The sequence below is a fragment of the Pogona vitticeps genome, chromosome 2 (genome assembly GCF_051106095.1).
Source record: "Pogona vitticeps strain Pit_001003342236 chromosome 2, PviZW2.1, whole genome shotgun sequence".
NCBI lineage: Eukaryota > Metazoa > Chordata > Lepidosauria > Squamata > Agamidae > Pogona > Pogona vitticeps.
In genome coordinates, this window is record NC_135784.1 from 220,189,025 (window position 1) to 220,206,414 (window position 17,390).

General features: G+C 42.2%; 1 protein-coding gene across 10 annotated transcripts in view; it reads right to left on the reverse strand.

Moving 5' to 3' along the window:
* The window catches only part of DENND4C (DENN domain containing 4C), a 202,377-nt gene that overhangs the window by 139,435 nt on the left and 45,552 nt on the right, over positions 1–17,390 (reverse strand). For all 10 annotated transcript variants that reach the window (XM_020790381.3, XM_020790378.3, XM_020790382.3 and 7 more), the window contains 3 exons: positions 4,973–5,039; positions 2,919–2,977; positions 1,532–1,676 (listed from right to left, as the gene is read on the reverse strand). In XM_020790381.3, coding sequence (XP_020646040.3) covers positions 1,532–1,676; positions 2,919–2,977; positions 4,973–5,039 — 271 coding nt within the window. The remainder of the gene's footprint in view (positions 1–1,531; positions 1,677–2,918; positions 2,978–4,972; positions 5,040–17,390) is intronic.

The window sequence follows — 17,390 nt, forward strand, 5'->3', positions numbered from 1 at the left end:
TTGTAATGTCCTCATACACTTTGTCCACCTCTTCTATAACCGGTTGATCCACTGCTTTCGCTATCCTGCGTATCAGGTGCGAGTAAGCTGTGTAATCTTCTGAGGGAGAAGGTGGGTAGCTACCCGCTACCTCAGAGTCTGGAGTGGGAAGGTTTGGAGGAGAATCTTTATCTAAGTCCTCAACTGAAGCTTAAGAATCAGAAGTATAAGCCTCTTCTTGGCCTGGAGATGGAGTAAACTCTCGGGGCCAAGGGTCTTGACGGGAAACATCTGACCGAGCAGACCATTCAGTCATAATGCTGTCTTCGATCCCAGGTGAAATGGCAGCTGGAATCAGGCCTGCAGGAGCACTCTGTATAGCCACCGGTACCGAGCGAGTCATTGGGACTGGAGGCAAGGGCTCGTCTACTGCATGCGTGCGAGCTGGCAGCAAAGGGTCACATTCAGGCCTGCTCTCCAGGTAGAAATAGGTGCCTGGGTGCTATTGATATTGAGGAGGCAACGGGGGAGCAGCATAGGAGCTGTAATATCGGGACCACTGACAAAATGTGTAGAAGTCAGGGTCATAAGGCCCGGTATCAGCACCGGCCGAATCTGAAGTCGTCGGGCTCGAGGCAAGTTTCATAATCATTCCAGCGAGATCCGGAATAGTCTTGATGGGGAGGTGGCACCCTCCAGCCAGAGGCGCCGGCGATGATATCTTTCAGCCTCAGGTGCTGGCTCCAGAAGCTTCGTCCTTCGTCTCTTTTTCTTAGGCATCTCGACCAGAGATGCAGGTGGAGATGGAGACACATGCCTCTACATCGAGCCCAGTATAGAACCAGGGCTAATTTGTGCCACCAAGTGAACCTCCACAGAGGTGTCCATCCAATCTGGGGAAAGGGACAAGTGCAGAGATGGTGCGACTGGCAGCCTGAAGCCCGAGACAGCCTCATGTCCAGATGGCACATTTGGGCCCAAAGAGTCTCTTCGGGGTTGAGGCAGCGGAGATGGCAAAGCAGCAGACAACACGAGTTGTCAAAAGAAAAAAGTTGTGGTTTTTTTGGCATCAAAGCCGAGGTCATCAACTTCGAGCTCAAAGAAGACGTTTTTGTCAAATTTTTAGCCCGTTTGGGCAATGAGGCTGCAGCTGACGATGTGTCGGTCGGTGCAGACTACAGTGGCTCCATGAGTGGCTCTCGGGATTGGCAAAGATAAACCAGTTATATGCTTTTTAGCGAACTCATGAAACCAAAGAATCGTCAACAGTATGAAGTCGTAACAAAACCTGGGAATTCGAGCAGTAGAAGGAAGAATAGGAAGAAAAAATGCTATGCGAAGGCTCCACAATGCTGCAACTGCGGCGGCAGAAACGGAACTGAGGCACTCGGTGCCAGGGCAGGGTTATAGTCAGAGTGGGGGGAGGTCCCAGCACCATGCGCCTGAGCTCTAGAAGGTTCCGAGATCACTCTGCACAGGCACAAGTCCAAAGGTCATTTCAGACTCTGCAAATATAACAGATGCACCTTAGAAGAGAACACAGTTTACTTACAGCTGCCACGGCTTCAGCTACTCCAGTCAGCACTGCTGGTCGGAGAGAGTGGAGCAGAATTTTGCCTTCCAACAGCACAAAGAGGAGTAAAGTAGCAGAGTTTTCTGGTCCAAGGTTCATTAGCAAGGTGCTGAAGTTTGCTCCACTGAAAATAAAACTAGGAGGCTCAGAACTGCAACATGTGCATCATTCATAATTGCTACAGTTAACAATGAAGAACATGATAGAGACAATGGAAATCACATCCTATTCCTGATACACTGTGAGTTTCTCGTTATTAAGTCAGAGTTGCATCCTACAATAATAAGCATACTTATTCAGCTCTGTTTCAGCTATTCCCACTCCCAAAAGACTTGCTAAATTCTGCTGTGCACACTATTTTTATATGCACAATGAGATCTTGAAATATGGACTGCATAAGGTGGGCTTAAACTGTCTCTGATGCAATGAGTCTGTGATCAAAGAAAAAGAGAAATCCCCTTTGCATTGTCACTTCCATCAATGAATTCAGTCTTAATGTTTGAGAATCCTATGCTCTGCAAAACAGCAGAACATAGGATTAATTTTACATTAAGAGACATGAGTATCTTATCTTTAATTATTCTATATATTGAATTTGTCATGTCCTACCATGAAGCAAGCAAAATACTTTCTGGTCTACCTATAATTCTTTTTTAGCAATGTTCCCTCTAAGGTGCACACGGATGTGTGCAGAGCTCCATTAATGCTGTGCAGAGGCATCTGGTTTTGATGCCTGTTTTGGATGAAACCCCAGCCTCCTCGCACAGACAGGAGAGGTTCCTGTCCAACAGGGATGAAAATTAGAGGGAACGTTGATGTTTAATTTTTTCTACTATGTTAAAGTCAAGTGTGTTAGCAATATATGTACTCAGAAAAACATCCTAATAATGATGAAAATTTCAGACAGATGAAGAATCTGAGACTGCTGTCCTTGGTATCAGCTATGAGTAAGCTGCAGATGAACTACCATGTTTCCCCGAAAAGAAGACAGGGTCTTATATTAATTTTTGCTCCAAAAAACGCATTAGGGTTTATTTTCAGGGGATGTTTTTTTTTTTCATGTATAGCGATCTACATTTATTCAAATACAGTCATCTTCTGGTTACTACACAATGGTGGAGGGTGGGGTTTCACTTAACTGGGGCTTATTTTTGGGGTAGGGCTTATATTATGAGTATCCTGAAAAATCGTACTAGGGTTTATTTTCAGGTTAGATCTTATTTTTGGGGAAACAGGGTTGTAAGACTTTAAACTAATTAGTAGCATATTATTCATTAATATTCAGTAATTTGAAGATACAATGTATATACAATAAACTTTTGCTCAGCTCTCATTCTTAAAATACTGGAGTATTGATCACCATTACCTGAGTGGCAAGGGGGTAGCAACTGGTTGAGACAGCATTAATGCATCATGTGCAGAAAGCTGGAAGATAGCAAAACACAAGTATTAATTATCTAGCAACTTGGAGAAACAATCTAAAGCCATTTAAACATTCTGATTAACCATATGTCAGGCACCAAAATATCATGTGGTACTTTATGATCAGGAAACAAAAAGTGACTGCATAGAAGAGGCCGATGAACAAAGCAATCATAAACAGCATTTATACAGTGCTCAAACTATTTTGGATACATTTTAAAAATCTTTACAATTTTCTTATACAGCAGGTCAGCATTACTTCCATGATACTTGCTGCGGGGTGGGATGGGGAGGGCTGATGATGGCAGTAGCTGCTTAAGACCAGTTCATGGGAAAATAAGACTAAGGAAAGGGATTTGTGGTTCATAGATCAGACTTACACTGCAATCCAACAGACATTCATCAGGGAGTAAGCCTCACTGAAAATAATGAGATTTGCATCTCCCAGAGATACACGTGTGGCGATCTCTGAAGCCCCTATTCCCTCAGGTCTTCATGAGGTTCTCGCTCTTCTTTCTTTGCTGCCACCAGGTATTGCTGCTTCAATACCATTCAATCAAGGAGACAAGTGTGCTTTTAAAACTTAACTCATTTATTAGATCAGGGAAGTTAACATCTGATTAATATTCGATAAGTAAATCACAGGTTGCTAATCACTTGTATTTAAGTCAACTCCACTTTAACTTTAAAACTCTATTAACCCTCTGCTCCATTCAGCGTTCTTACAGATCTCTAACTCACTCTAAGTTCACTTTTAAGTTTCACACTGTCTCTCACTCACAGAATCTCTCTCATACTCCATACACCAGCCTTTATATCCAGCCCCCTCCCCCCTTGGCACCGCCTTCCGTCCATTCATTGGCTCCTTCTCCACTGTTCAGCTGTGACGGACAGGTGAGGGCAGGGCTGTTCATTACAATACGTGACCACACTGAAATTACATTACACAAGCCCTCTTCTAAGCAGTACTAAATCACTGCTTTGTTAAAATATTCCACTCTAATATTGCACATATAGAGTATATCTACAGAACATAGTTACAGCAATTTGATACTATTTTAACTGCTTATTTCTCTCTCCCGAGGAATCCTGGGATTTGTAGTTTGGTGAGGAAGTTAGAATCCTCTGCTGTAGTTCAGAGGTGGGCACTTGAATTTACAACAGAGAATTCCAAGTACCTCACCAAACTATGTCACGATTCTACCACATGGAGCCATGATAGTTAAAACAGTACTAAACTGTTGTTATTAGTGGTGTGTGTGTGTGTGTGTGTGTGTGTGTGTGTGTGTGTGTGTGTGTGTGTGTGTGTGTGTGTGTGTGTGTGTGTGTGTGTGTGTGTGTGTGTGTGTGTGTGTGTGTGTGTGTGTGTGTGTGTGTGTGTGTGTGTGTGTGTGTGTGTGTGTGAGAGAGAGAGAGAGAGAGAGAGAGAGAGAGAGAGAGTGCTTAGCACAAAATGTGGAAGTAATCAATTATACATAACTTGCAATTAGTTCATTTTATCCTACAACTAGATTATATTTTTATTCAACTTTTAAAGTAAAAATCTTTATCTGCATTCAAACAGTACTTTTTTACTTGCCGTGGCCTCATACAGGGGTGGAGGAGAAATGTCATATAATTCAAGAGTTGGCTTATGTTGTGCCCCATTCTTTGCTATACATGCCAAGGTGAACACAAGGTGGCCAGAAGGAGAATGTAATTTACACCACATGCCAGCAGTTTTTAATATTCAGACTTTCCAAATTCTTGGCTCAAAGATTTACAAGAGCTAACAAAATAGTACCTGTTTTAGTTACTTGTAAGAAATAAGAAAGCAACTAGTTACTTTTTCAAAATTGCAACTATAATGCTAACCAATTATATTTTGCAACCTTGGAACAATAACTGCAACTAATTTCTTTTTAAATGTAATTTCCCACACTCTGTCTTAGAAAGGGATGGGAAAGCTATGAGAAATCATTACTTGAAGAGAAAGACTGCATCAAACATTTAACTTACCTGTACAAGGATCCTTGGTCTTTGAGGAGAAGGGAAAGGTATGTTATGCATAAAATGGGATATGTGCCTGTAAAGACATTTTTAAAAAATTACTTGTTACAGGAAAATCACCAGTTAAAAATGTAAAGCATATGCACTGCAGCCCATATCCTGCTCCACCAAGGTATCTACATTGATGCCTAACAATCACAGAGGCTATAATAGCTGTTCTGGCAGTTGAACAGCCAACTGAAAAACTGGTATACATCTCCCCACATCGATCTGTGGCCATTCTGGCTTGAGGTGTGTGAACTTGCAGCTGCCAACCCGAGAATGTTTTGTGCAGACATATGAGATGCTTCCTTGCACAAATACCAAGGTCAACCACTCCTGCAACTAAGTGTTGCTCAAATGTAAGGATCTTATAGAATTTGGACTATTATCAGTAGAAGGAAAAAAGGAGGAGAAAAAGACCTATAAAATACTCCATTGATTGATTGATTCATCACTTTCTTAAGATGACTGTACCTTTTACAGTATCTTAAAGACAAAAACTTTCAACTGTAGTTCATGGTAATTCACTAACTACAGTTTACTTTTTCAAGTGAACAGGCTCAGTTAAGAACTTTCATAGACACTTAGGAAGATGAAAAAATTCTGACATTTAGAATTTTACATCATGAGAATGCAAATTCACTTTGTTTATGAAAACCAAGAATGTTTCTGAGAGTATGCACTATTTCATCAGTGTAGAATCTGTGGCCAGTCTTACAAAAATTGGTCAAACTTGTTTGTTTCTTATTTGTGTATCATTTAAATACACACACTAACCTAGAAGTACAAGTGAGTGAGATAGGTTTGCCCTTCGGAACCTTCCAAGTTCAATGAAAACAAGAGAAAAGGAACTTTATTAGAACTAAGAAATTATGGATAATTACGTTGTTTTTCCTTTGTGCTGCTGCCACACAAAGGGACAACAGCAGAAACCAGATGTGATCAGGTAAATAACTGAAAGGGAGAGGAAGGAAGTGGACCACAATAATTTATTTATTTATATCCCACAATAAGCAATGGTTTTTGTCAAGAATTTGTATATATCGGTCCTGGTAAAAAAGGCACATCTATACTTAGTTTAATAAAATACACAAAAAATACAGCAGTTAGTCCAGTGTTTCCCAACCTAGGGTTTGTGACCCTTCAGGGGATTGCAAAGCGTTTTCTGTGGGGTTATGGGTCACCTTTTATATGTTGTAGCCTTTGTTTCTTCCTTGATCTTTTGGAGTGGCATATTAAAGTTAGCTTGTATGTGTATGTATGAAAAACAGAACCTTGAGGGGAGAAAGAAGCCTGACTTTGCCCCATTAAAAATGCCTTTTTATGGAAATATGGCCATGGGGTGTGTGTTGCAGGATACCTGGTTATTATAAAAGGGGGGTGACAATTTAGTGCTTTGAAGTAATCATCCTGGTTACATTAGCATTAGCTGCACTATTGGACTCTACATTAAAACCAGTGAGAAATGTGCTGCTTCCTTCCAACACTATACTTCAAATAGGAAAGAAGTTGTACAGCATACCTATCCTCTCCCCTTGCTGCATGGATAATAAATGTGGCTAATGTATTACAAAGCTGTACAACAGATAACAGAATTGGAATAGTGGATATGAGAGCCCACTGACATAAGCCATCTACAAGATGCCAGTGGTTCAGACATTAATGGCTGTGTGTTGCGTTATTTTGAGGGGGCAGCACATTTACACTGTTATACAAGCTGTATGCCCACTGCTTTACATTGTAGCCAAATGTCATTTCTTTAGTGTTGTCACATGAAAAGATATACTAAAATATTTATGAAATGTGAGGGGGGTGTACTCATTTCTGTGATATACTGTATAGAGGCAAACCAATCTTCTTGATGAAGGACAGGTAGGATGGACTGGAGCATTACCATTCTGAAAGGTGTTGGTTCAATGTGCTTGTTGAGGGCGTGGAGATCTAGTATTGGGCAAAGTCTCCCATCCCCTTTGGGTATTGTGGTGTAATGGAAGAAGAATGCCCTAGGGCAAGGATGAGAGGTCAGACTTGATATGGCACCCTTCTGAAGTAAGGTGCAAGTCTCATCTTGAAAGATGGGTGATGGAGAGTTGAGGTGAATGTGACCACTGGGAGGTAGGATAGAAAATTCTATGGTGTACCTCCCCAGGGCAATGATGTTTAAAACCCAAGTATGTGAAGTGATGAATTGCCAAGTGGTGATGAAAGGCGCCAGCCAGATAGGTGATACTGGAATAAGTTCAGGCTGAGGAAAGTCAAAACTGCTGTTTGGGTTTTATGCCTGCCTTCTTTGGGAAGGCTGGTGGTTTATACCTGGCAGAAAGTGTGTTGGAATGAACATGATGTTGGAAGGATCATTCAGATGTCTTTGAATGATCAGAGGGTGATTTGTGCCTGTTATATGGTAAAGTGTATTTCCATGAAGGATGGAATTGCTGAGGAGGTGGTTGGTAAGTGCTGATGCCCTTCTTTTTCTCATAAGTTTTATTTTTTATGGAGGTCTTACATGAAATAATCTGTTTTAGTATTGAAAAGACTTTCCCCATCGAAGGGAAGGTCCTTGATGTAGGATTTTGAGTCCTGTGAGAAGCCAGCAAAATGTAACCAGGCATGCTGGTGCAGGCTGATGCTTGCAGCCATGCTTTTGGCTGCGCAGTTGGCTACATGGTGAACAGAGTAGATTTGCTGTCCAGCAAGGGAATGGGCATCTTTTTGGAAGGAGAGAGCCAGTGATTTTTTTTCAAGTGGTAGGGAAGCCATAATAGTTTGAAACTTTTCCCAAATAAACTGATGGTATGAGCTCATCATGGGAGGACCTAAAAACCAAAAAAGATATGTACAGGAAGTGGAAAGAAGGCCAGGCCACAAAGGATGAGTACAGACAAGTAGCAAGGAAATGCAGGGATGGCATTAGGAGGGCAAAAGCTGAGAAGCTAGAGGCACTAAAAGCAATAAAAAGCATTCTTCAGTAGCAAAAGACAAACAAAAGACATAGTAGCATCTCCGCAATAGTGATGGAAAATGATAACGAAGGACAAAGAAAAGGCAGAGGTGCTCAATTCCTATTTTAGTTTAGTCTTTTCCCATAAGACAGACTATGAACTTCCAAACAAATTGGAAGTGCAAGTGGGGGGGGGGGGAGACAGGATCACAGCTGAAGATAAACAAATGGTCAAGGAATACCTTGCCATCTTGAATGAGTTCAAATCCCTAGGACCGGATGAACTACATCAGAGAGTACTGAAGGAACTGACTGAAGAACTCTCAGAACCACTATCCATTATTTTCTTGAAATCATGGGATACGGGAGAGGTGCCAGAGGATTGGAGGAGGGCTAATGTCTCTATCTTCAAAAAGGGCAAAAAAGAGGAACCTAGGAACTACAGACCAGTCAGCCTGACATCAATCCCAGGAAAAATTCTGGAGCAGATCATAAAGCGGTCATTGTGCAAGCACCTAGAAAAAAATGCAGTGATAACTAAAAGCCAACACGAATTTCTGAGGAACAAATCCTGCCAAACTAACTTGATCTCGGTTTTTGATCAGGTCACCTCCCTGATAGACAGAAGGATTGCTGTAGACATAGTATATCTTGACTTCAGCAAAGTTTTTGACAAAGTGCCCCATGATATCCTGATTAGCAAGCTAACTAGGTGTGGGCTGGATAGATCAAGTGTCAGGTGGATACACAATTGGCTACAGAATTGTACTCAGAGGGTGATGATTAAGGGGTCCTTCTCTGTGGGCATCCCAAGGTTCAGTCCTGGGTCTGGTGCTCTTCAATATCTTTATTAATGTCAAGGATAATTTCCACAATGAAGCAGAACAAGGCCTATGGTAATCAGCAGCTATACTTGACAGGTGTGCAAAATGCTGAATCATGCAGTCCGGGATGATGTAATGTCCACATTGATTGGCTGTATATAAATGTGCATATGTTGAGTAGAACACAGGCTAGTTGACCAATGTGGGTGTCAAGATTATGTGGGTTAAAAGCATGTATGAAGATGGGTTATGTAGTCGTGAAGAAATATAAAATGGATCCATACTGGTTCTGTGTAAGGATGATTTTGTATGATGGGAATGTTTTTCTTCATGAGTTGATGGGAAAGTTCCTTATATCCAGTCATGTCAGGAGATGGTAAGGCATGAAGACACAACATGTAGTCTAGATCCGGACTGAGATGAGGAGAAGGAAAACAACACCTGAATTTCTCCTGGGAACAGAAGGCAGGATGAGAACGGACTTTCCTAATCGCCTATTGGTCAACACCTTGAGAGACGAAGAGGAAGGGTGGTGCCAGAAGAGTAGAAAAATGGACTTTGTGCCATGTGGTCTGTTCCTTAGTCTATAGAGAGGCTTAGGAGTCATTTTGAGTCTTTTTTCCTTATGTTAGAATGAAGGGAATTGGAATCTAGAACCTCAGAAAGAAGGGGTGGGCATACCCTATGCCTTCCCTTAAAATAGCTTTTTAGTATTTTTAGTTATATTTTTGTTTAGTGAATGATGCCTAGATTTCTCTGCAATATTCTATGGAAATGTAACTTATACTTTGCTTATGCAATAAACTAAATATCTATACAGACTTTTTTTAATAAAAAAATTATTCTTAAAATCCTTAAGAATAGTCTTTTGAACAGCAAGTCTGCTGAGCCTACTTCCAGAGAGATTGTGAGGCCACAGAATGCTATCTGCCTGAGCTTTGATAGATCTGGCGACTACAAAGCTCATATGTGTGTTCTAGCTGAACTTAGTTAAGTGCAAGCAAGTATCTTTTAGGATAGACTTGTGAGAAGGGATCTGTAATTCTTCCTGGCTGAGGTCATTTGAACTCTACCCAGCTGTAAAGGAGATTCAGACGCCCTCATTGCTCTCTATCTGCCGACCAAGCGCTCCCCACAAGGGGGCTGGGTCATGACAGAGTTTAATGCAATGTCAGTTTTTCCATTAGAGCCAGTTTCCATATTCTATTTTGAATTCTTTGCAAGTGCAAGTCCTGAGCGTCCTTCAACTAATGAGCAATTTCATTATGGGCTCCTCCTAATATAATCGCAATTGCTTCTTGTGGCGTCTGCCCAAGTCATGAATATTAACGTGCTATATGCATGGACCAAAGAGAGTGCTGGAGAGGTGGAGTCACAAGATATAAGAGTCTCTGCAGGAGGAGGAGGGGGAGATTTGGGAGATTGACAGATCGTAGTTTGAGATTTGGGAGACTGAAGAGTTTAGAGTGGAGGACTGGTGTGGTTTTGGAGTTTGGGGTAGAGAGAGAGGGTTGGCGGTTGAGGGTGGATGAAATGGGATGTTTGGTTAAGCGTTAAAGACATTGATTGTACCTTCATCACCTATATTAATAAACAATTTCTATTTGGTTCTATTTAAAATGATATATTGCCTGGACCTCTATTATTAATAATACATAATGTTGATGTAATCAACTGGTAGCAGCGACACAACACGTAGCTTGTGCCCTTTGATTGGTGAAACAACCAAGGGACATGTGGGAACTTGACAGTTCTTTATTCACAATTCTTTCATTCTCTCCCATAAATAACGAAAAAAGTTTCATTTGAAATTATTTTTTCTGTTGTTATAATTTCCAACCACTTAATTACTTCAGACCAGAAAACTTCCACTCTTGGGCATGTTAACCACATATGTTCCAGTGTTAACTTTATTCCTACAATTCGTCCAACACATATTTGATATTCCTTTATTTATTCTGTGTAATTTGACAGGGTATAAGTACCATCTGTGCACTACTTTTAACACTGTTTCTTTAGCTTGAGATGATACTGATTTATAAGGTTGAGAGGTCCATATTCCTTTCCATGTGTTTTCTATTATCCCATATCTACTTGAGTCATCCTTCACTGTGTTTATAAATCTCAGGGATTTACCTTTCCCTGCAATAATTTTTTCCAATATGTTTTCCCATTGTTTCATCTTTTTCTTTTCCAATTGTAGAGGGATATTTTGAAATAGAAACAGAAGTTTTGGCAAGATATGAGCTTTTACTTTGCAATTCTTCCTAATAATGTTCAATTTAATGTTTCCCATTTCTTAATTGTTTTCTTTATAGATCTTGAGAGTGATGGCACTGTGGGTGGGCGGGGAGGACCATCCAACTCCACCATACATAAAACGTGGAGAACAAAAGAAGGTCCTCCTGATATCAGTACCCCATGGATGGAGACTGAGTAGCGAAGTAGATGCCAACACCTTGGAGATAGTGTGATGGAGCAGGATCTCTATGTACTGTCCTTTGCTTTCCAGTGTCTCAAAGGGACACGAGGTGGAAAACAGTGAGAGTTAATGGAGGTAGGCCTTGGTATCAGCTGTTGCTCCTCCTCGATTGCGAGAGGCGAGGAATGGTTGTGAGGTGACCATTGCCGTGGAGAAACAGAGGTGCTCTGAAGAGAAGGGCTCAAGCATTCTCCCTCCGATACTGAAACTGTTCATTGGTTGTTGGTAACATAAGTAGAATCTGGTTCCTGGACAGGCATCTACACATCCAGGGGAACAGAAGGCAACATATTATTGAGTTGCCGCTTCTTCTTTTTCGATTTTCCAGCCTTGATATCAGGGGGAGTGGTTATTTTCTCATTACTATGGTCCAATTTCATTGTTGATTTCAGGGTGCAGTATTGAGGATCTTTCCAAATGTTCTCACTGGTCCATTTGCTCTGGCGCCAGGAAATGTGAGGTTTGAGCAGTGGAAGGAGAGGATCTAGTTGCCCTGAGAGACTGTTCCCAAAGGAAAGAGTACAGACCAAATTGACAGTTATTGAGAGTAAGGGCCGTAAATCTCTTACAATTTTTACAGGGTTTTACTTGATAGGTCTCTTCTCGACAAAACAGAAATGTATCATGCCCATCAGATTGACGGATCTTTTTGCCACAGGTGGCAAAGTTTTTCATCAGGGGAGGCAAGGGAGAAAAAGAAGAAAACTTATCGAAGAAAAATGCAGGAAAGTAGAGGCTCGGCACTGGAGCAGTTCTTTGCATGTCATCTCAGCAGTGGACAAGAAGGGACCGAGGAGAGCAGGGCCAAGCTTGCAAAGAGGCAAAGGGCCTTTCATTTTTGGAGGCTCTAGAACTTTCAAAATGATGTTCGCGCAGGTGCACAACCCCTTTTGCGTACATACATGGACACAATATGTACATACATGGACCACAATAGAGAACGAGTAACAGCCACCTGTAGGTAACGTCAAAGGTTGGCTGAGGTGAAAGTCAGTAACAACCTTGGGTAGAAAGGACATGTCTGGATGTAGCACCACTTTGTCCTTGAAAAACTATAGATATGGCTGATCAGACCGAAGGGCTGCCAATTCACTTGCTCTGTGGGCGGACGTAATCGCCACCAAAAATAATGATTTAAGAAAAAGTAGGCGAAGATCACATGTAGCCATTGGTTCAAAGGGTGATAGAGTGAGTGTGTGTAAAACCACATGAAGAGACCACTGAGGTGCAGGAGGCTTAGTGGATGATCTAATGTTCATCAGTCCCTTGAGGAATGACTTCAGAGTAGGATGAGAAAAGAGACGAGTGGAGTCTGAGTCTCTGGGATGAAAGGAAACGATAGCTGCAATATAGACCTTAATGGTCAAGAGAGTTAGGCCATAGTCAAAGAGGTATCGCAGATATTGGAGCAGCGTAGGCAGTGAGACTGGTGAAGTCTCTAAATGTCTGGATTCTGTGAATTTCAGGAAATTCTTCCACTTATAGTTGTATAGGTCGTTGAAGGCTTTCTAGCACTATCTAAAACCTCCTTAATCAATGGGAGATTCTCCACACTGTTAGATGTAATGTTTCTAGATCTGAATGAAGAATCCTGCCTGCATCTTGTGTCAGGAGATGTGGTAGGTGAGGCAGTCTTACGACATCTGAAGCCATCATCTGAAGTGTGGAGAATCAGACCTGACGAGGCCAGCATGGGGCGATGAAGATAGCTTCTGACTTCATTTGGCAAGCCCTGATTAGGGCTTTTTGTATGAGTGGAATCAGTGGAAAAATGTACAGAAGGTCCTTGCTCCAAGGGATCATGAACTCATCTCCTAGGGAACCTTCGCCGCAGCCTGCATGTGAGCCATACATGCTGCACTTCTTGTTTAGTCGACTTGCGAACATGTCTACCCTGGGAGTTCCCCATCGATGGCATAGGGCGACATAAGTCTCCTTGTCTAGTTCCCACTCATGCGTTTGACCCGTCAATCGGCTGAGCTTGTCTGCTAATTTGTTGTCTGACGTGGAAACATGTATTGCTATTGGAAATACGTGGTGGATGTAGCACCATTCCCAAAGTTCTACCGCTAGGAACAGAAGAGACTTGGAGCGGGTCCCCCCTTGTTTATTGATGTAATGCATGGTCATGATGTTGTCCGTGATCACTTGAACACCACGACCTTGTATCAGGGGAAGAAAAGCTCTGAACACTTTTATCACTGCCAAAATTTCTAGATGGTTGATGTGAAGATTTTTGTCTTGAATGGATCACAGTGCATGAATCTGATGGCGCCCGCAATGTGCCCCCCATCCTGTGGGGCTAGCATCTGTCGTGACCTGAACTGCTAGTTGGATCGGTCTGAAGGGGCAGCCAATTAGCAGATGTGGAGGAAAACTCCACCATTCCAATTATTTGGCTAGTTCTGGCGAAATCAGGAGATGCTTTTCCGGGCTGTCCAGCATGGAGTTGAAAAGAGTCAATAACCAGGTCTGAAGGGACCTCATCTTCAAATGTGCGTGAGCCAGAGCAGGTGTTGTGGATGCCATCAGACCCAGAAAGTGTTGAGCATGTTTTGCAGAGACATGTGAGCTGGGTAGAAACCTGTAACGCTCTTTGTATTTTCAGAATATGTTCTGGAGTGAGAAAGACCCATCCTTTGACAGAGTTCAGTCTGGCGCCTATGTAGTCTATTACCTGAGATGGTATGAGTTGTGATTTTTTGGTGTTGATTGCCAAGCCGAGACTCTTTAGGGTGTGAAGATTGAATTTCGTGTCCTTGAGGGCCTGACACCTCGACGGGGAGACTACCAGCCAGTCGTCTATATAAAGGCAAACCTGGATTTTGTGAATACGTAGGTAAGCTGGTATTGGTGCCATGCACTTTGTGAATGTCCTTGGCGGTGTGGATAGCCCAAATGGGAGAGCCAGGTACTGATAAACTGTGTTCTGAAAAATGAAACAAAGGTATTTTCTGTGGTTGGGGTGGGTTGTTATATGGAAGTATGCGTCCTTTAGATTCACTACCACAAACCTTTTTTCTTAGCAGGTGGATGATTGAGTCCAACGTTACCATTTGGAATCATCTCGGATGAAGGTCAGTGTTTAACTTTCTGAGATCTAGAATAGGACTGATTCCGCCGTCCTTTTTTGGAACTGCGAAGTAACGGGAGTAGAACCCATTTTTTATGCCTCTTTGAATGGCTTGCTTTTGTAAAAGAGTGAGAACTTCATCCTCTAGAACAGGATCAAAGGATGTAAGCTTGACCTGTCCTAGAGGAGGATATTCTATAAATTCCAGGCGGTAACCATAGCAAATAATGTTTAAGACCCAGGAGTCTTTTGTGATGTTCGTCCAATTTTCCAGGAAGGGTAGTAACCGGGTTATGTGGCCATTTCCAAATGGTGTTACAATGAAGTCAAAGATCCTGCTTTGATTTTTTTGCAGGTTGTTTGTACGATTGTCATTGTTTTGACTGTTGGTGGCGGAAGCTAGAGGCGGAGGAAGCAGCTTGAGAAGACATGGACAGACCTTGATTCTTGAATGGTCTGGATTGAGAGGACTGTGAATATTGAGACGACTGTGAGTATTGGTGGTATGGCTTACGCCATTGATACTTGTTGTACTTAGGTTGCTGTTGAATAGAGTAAGACTTGGTTGTCTTCTTCATTTTATGCAGTTCTTCCAAACTGCCATCTGTCTTCTCACTTAAGAGACCATTCGCATCAAAGAGTAAGTTTTCTATGCGTGTTTTAACGTCCTCCATAATAGACAATGCTCGAAGCCAAGCATGCCTTCTCAAGGTGATGGCAGACATAAGGACCTTAGAAGCAGCATCAGCTGCATGGCGGGCTGCCAATCTTTGATGTTTAGATATGGTTAGGGCTTCTTCATAGGTGTTGAGAAAACCCTGTCGATTGTCTTCTTTCTGGAGTTTAAGGGCAGGGTGGATCCTTAGCCATAACTGCTTTTGGTAGGCCCCCATAGCTGTTTGATAGTTGGTTACTCTAAGGAGGAAAGAGATCAAGGAATAAATTTTTCTACCAAGGACCTCCAATTTCCTCCCTTCTCTGTCAGTCAGCGTCACATGAGCTTTACCTGTTGGTTGTGAAGAACTAGATTCAACTATCAATGAATTAGGCACAGGGTGCTTTAAGAGGAAATTTGTGTTATCCCCATGCACCTGGTACAGGTTCTCAGTTCGTCGGGAGACAGGGGCAGAAGTGGATGGCTGATCTCAGGAATCTCTTATAAGGTCCATTAAAGCAGGAATAAAGGTTAGGCTTAATGGTGGGGATCTTTCCTGATTTATATTGCTGAAAATAAGGTCTTCAGTCAGTGGATCTGGCTGTTCAGTATGCATCTTGAAAGTCTTGGCCAACCTAGATACCATCTGGACATAGAAGTCCTCAGATGGTGAGGATGGATGAGGGTCTGCCGCAACTGACTCCATTATTTCTCCCTCAGGCAGCTCCTCACCCTCTAAAGAAGCCTCATGGCGGGTGTAATGTTCAGGAGCTGAGGAGGCCGCAGAGAAAAACTCCTCTTGTTCTGAGATTGAAAGTGAGTGATGTCTCTTAGATTGATGTTTATCAACATTGTGTGACAATGCTTTAGTTGTCTTAGTAGTTTGATGGATCGTTGATGCCAAAAAGGGTGGTACAGAATCAGGCTGGTTATCAGTCTTCTTAAAATGTTTAATCTTTTTACTGACTTCGACGTCGACGGTTCTTCGGCGTCAATGTCGAGGTGGAGATGTTGAAGAGGAGGACGATGAAGACGAAGTGTATATGTATTTCACCTTCTTTCTCTGTCTATGGCGTTCACTCGATCTCGAAGAAGAGCCGCCCCGAGTAGACGTTGTCTAGAGGGGCGGGGTAAAAATTGAATGAATAAATGAATGAATGAATAAATAAATAAATAAATAAATAAATAAATAAATCATAATAATCTCTTCGACATCAATGTCTTCCACGCTCGTTGTCGACATAATCCGAATCATAATATTTGTCTTTGTGTCGATGCCTAGACGACCAAGAAGTGATTACTACATCACGTCAGGAAGATCAACGCCGGTCCGGTGACAAATGTTTAGTCTTTGCCGGACGTTTCCGGGGTGGAGAACTCTGTCTCGATGGTGTTGACGGAGTCGAGGGAGCCAAAGATGCCTGCCCGGTGGAAACAGGACTATTAGGGCCAGAAGCCAAGCCCGCTATAGCATGTGTGAGCTGGCTCGGTGTCGGAGACATGACGCCAACGGATCCAGTAGGCTCCACTTGTCTAGGAGGGAGCGAAGTAGCCACCTTCGACAGTGATTCTCGGTCCCGAGAAGAGTCCTCTAGAGCCAGGGGATGTTGTTTGTGGAGGTCTTTAGACTTAGCCAATGTTTTTGGCTTTGTTTGTTTTAGGCTCTTCAAAGAAGCGGAAGAGGGTACTTTTGATATCAGAGCAGACAACTTCTTTGGAACTGTGGATTTCTTAGCTGGTTTATCAGAAGACTTGGTGGATGGAGGATGAAGTTATCATGGATTGGTTTATGTGGTTTAAATCTTGTACTGAAGATGGGATATGTAGTAGTGAACAATGTAAAATGGATTCCATACTGGATCTCTGTATAAATGATTTCTGCATGCTGACAGTGTATTTCCAGAAGGATGTGAGAATGTTTTCTTGTAGGCCTGAGGAGAACATTCCTAGATAAGGAGACTGGGAATTTGTTATGGTGGAGCTGCAGATGGGCTAAGGAAAACAACACCTGTTTCCCATGAGAAAAGAAGAAAGGAGATAAGGAGGGACTGTTTATCTGACTTCGTGCCTTCACTGGATGACAGTGTGAGAGACAGAGAAGAAGGGGGGAGGGGGTTCCAGCGAAGCTTGAAAAAGGAACACTTACTATGGACAATACTGCAGACTTTTCATTCTTTGACCTTTTTGGGCTACAGTTTTTCTAGGTCTTGTTGCCTGCTGGGCAGTGCAGGTAACGGACTATTAGAAATGTAGGGAGACAAGGGAGAAAGGGAGGGGCTTTATGCCTTTTACCCACTCTAATAGAGCTTTTTAGAGATTTTTTAGGATTTTTGGTGTTTTTGTATTTAAAGAGAATTGTTGCTTCATTTCTATTTTGTATCAAGCCTTGAAAATGATAACATGCTTGCTT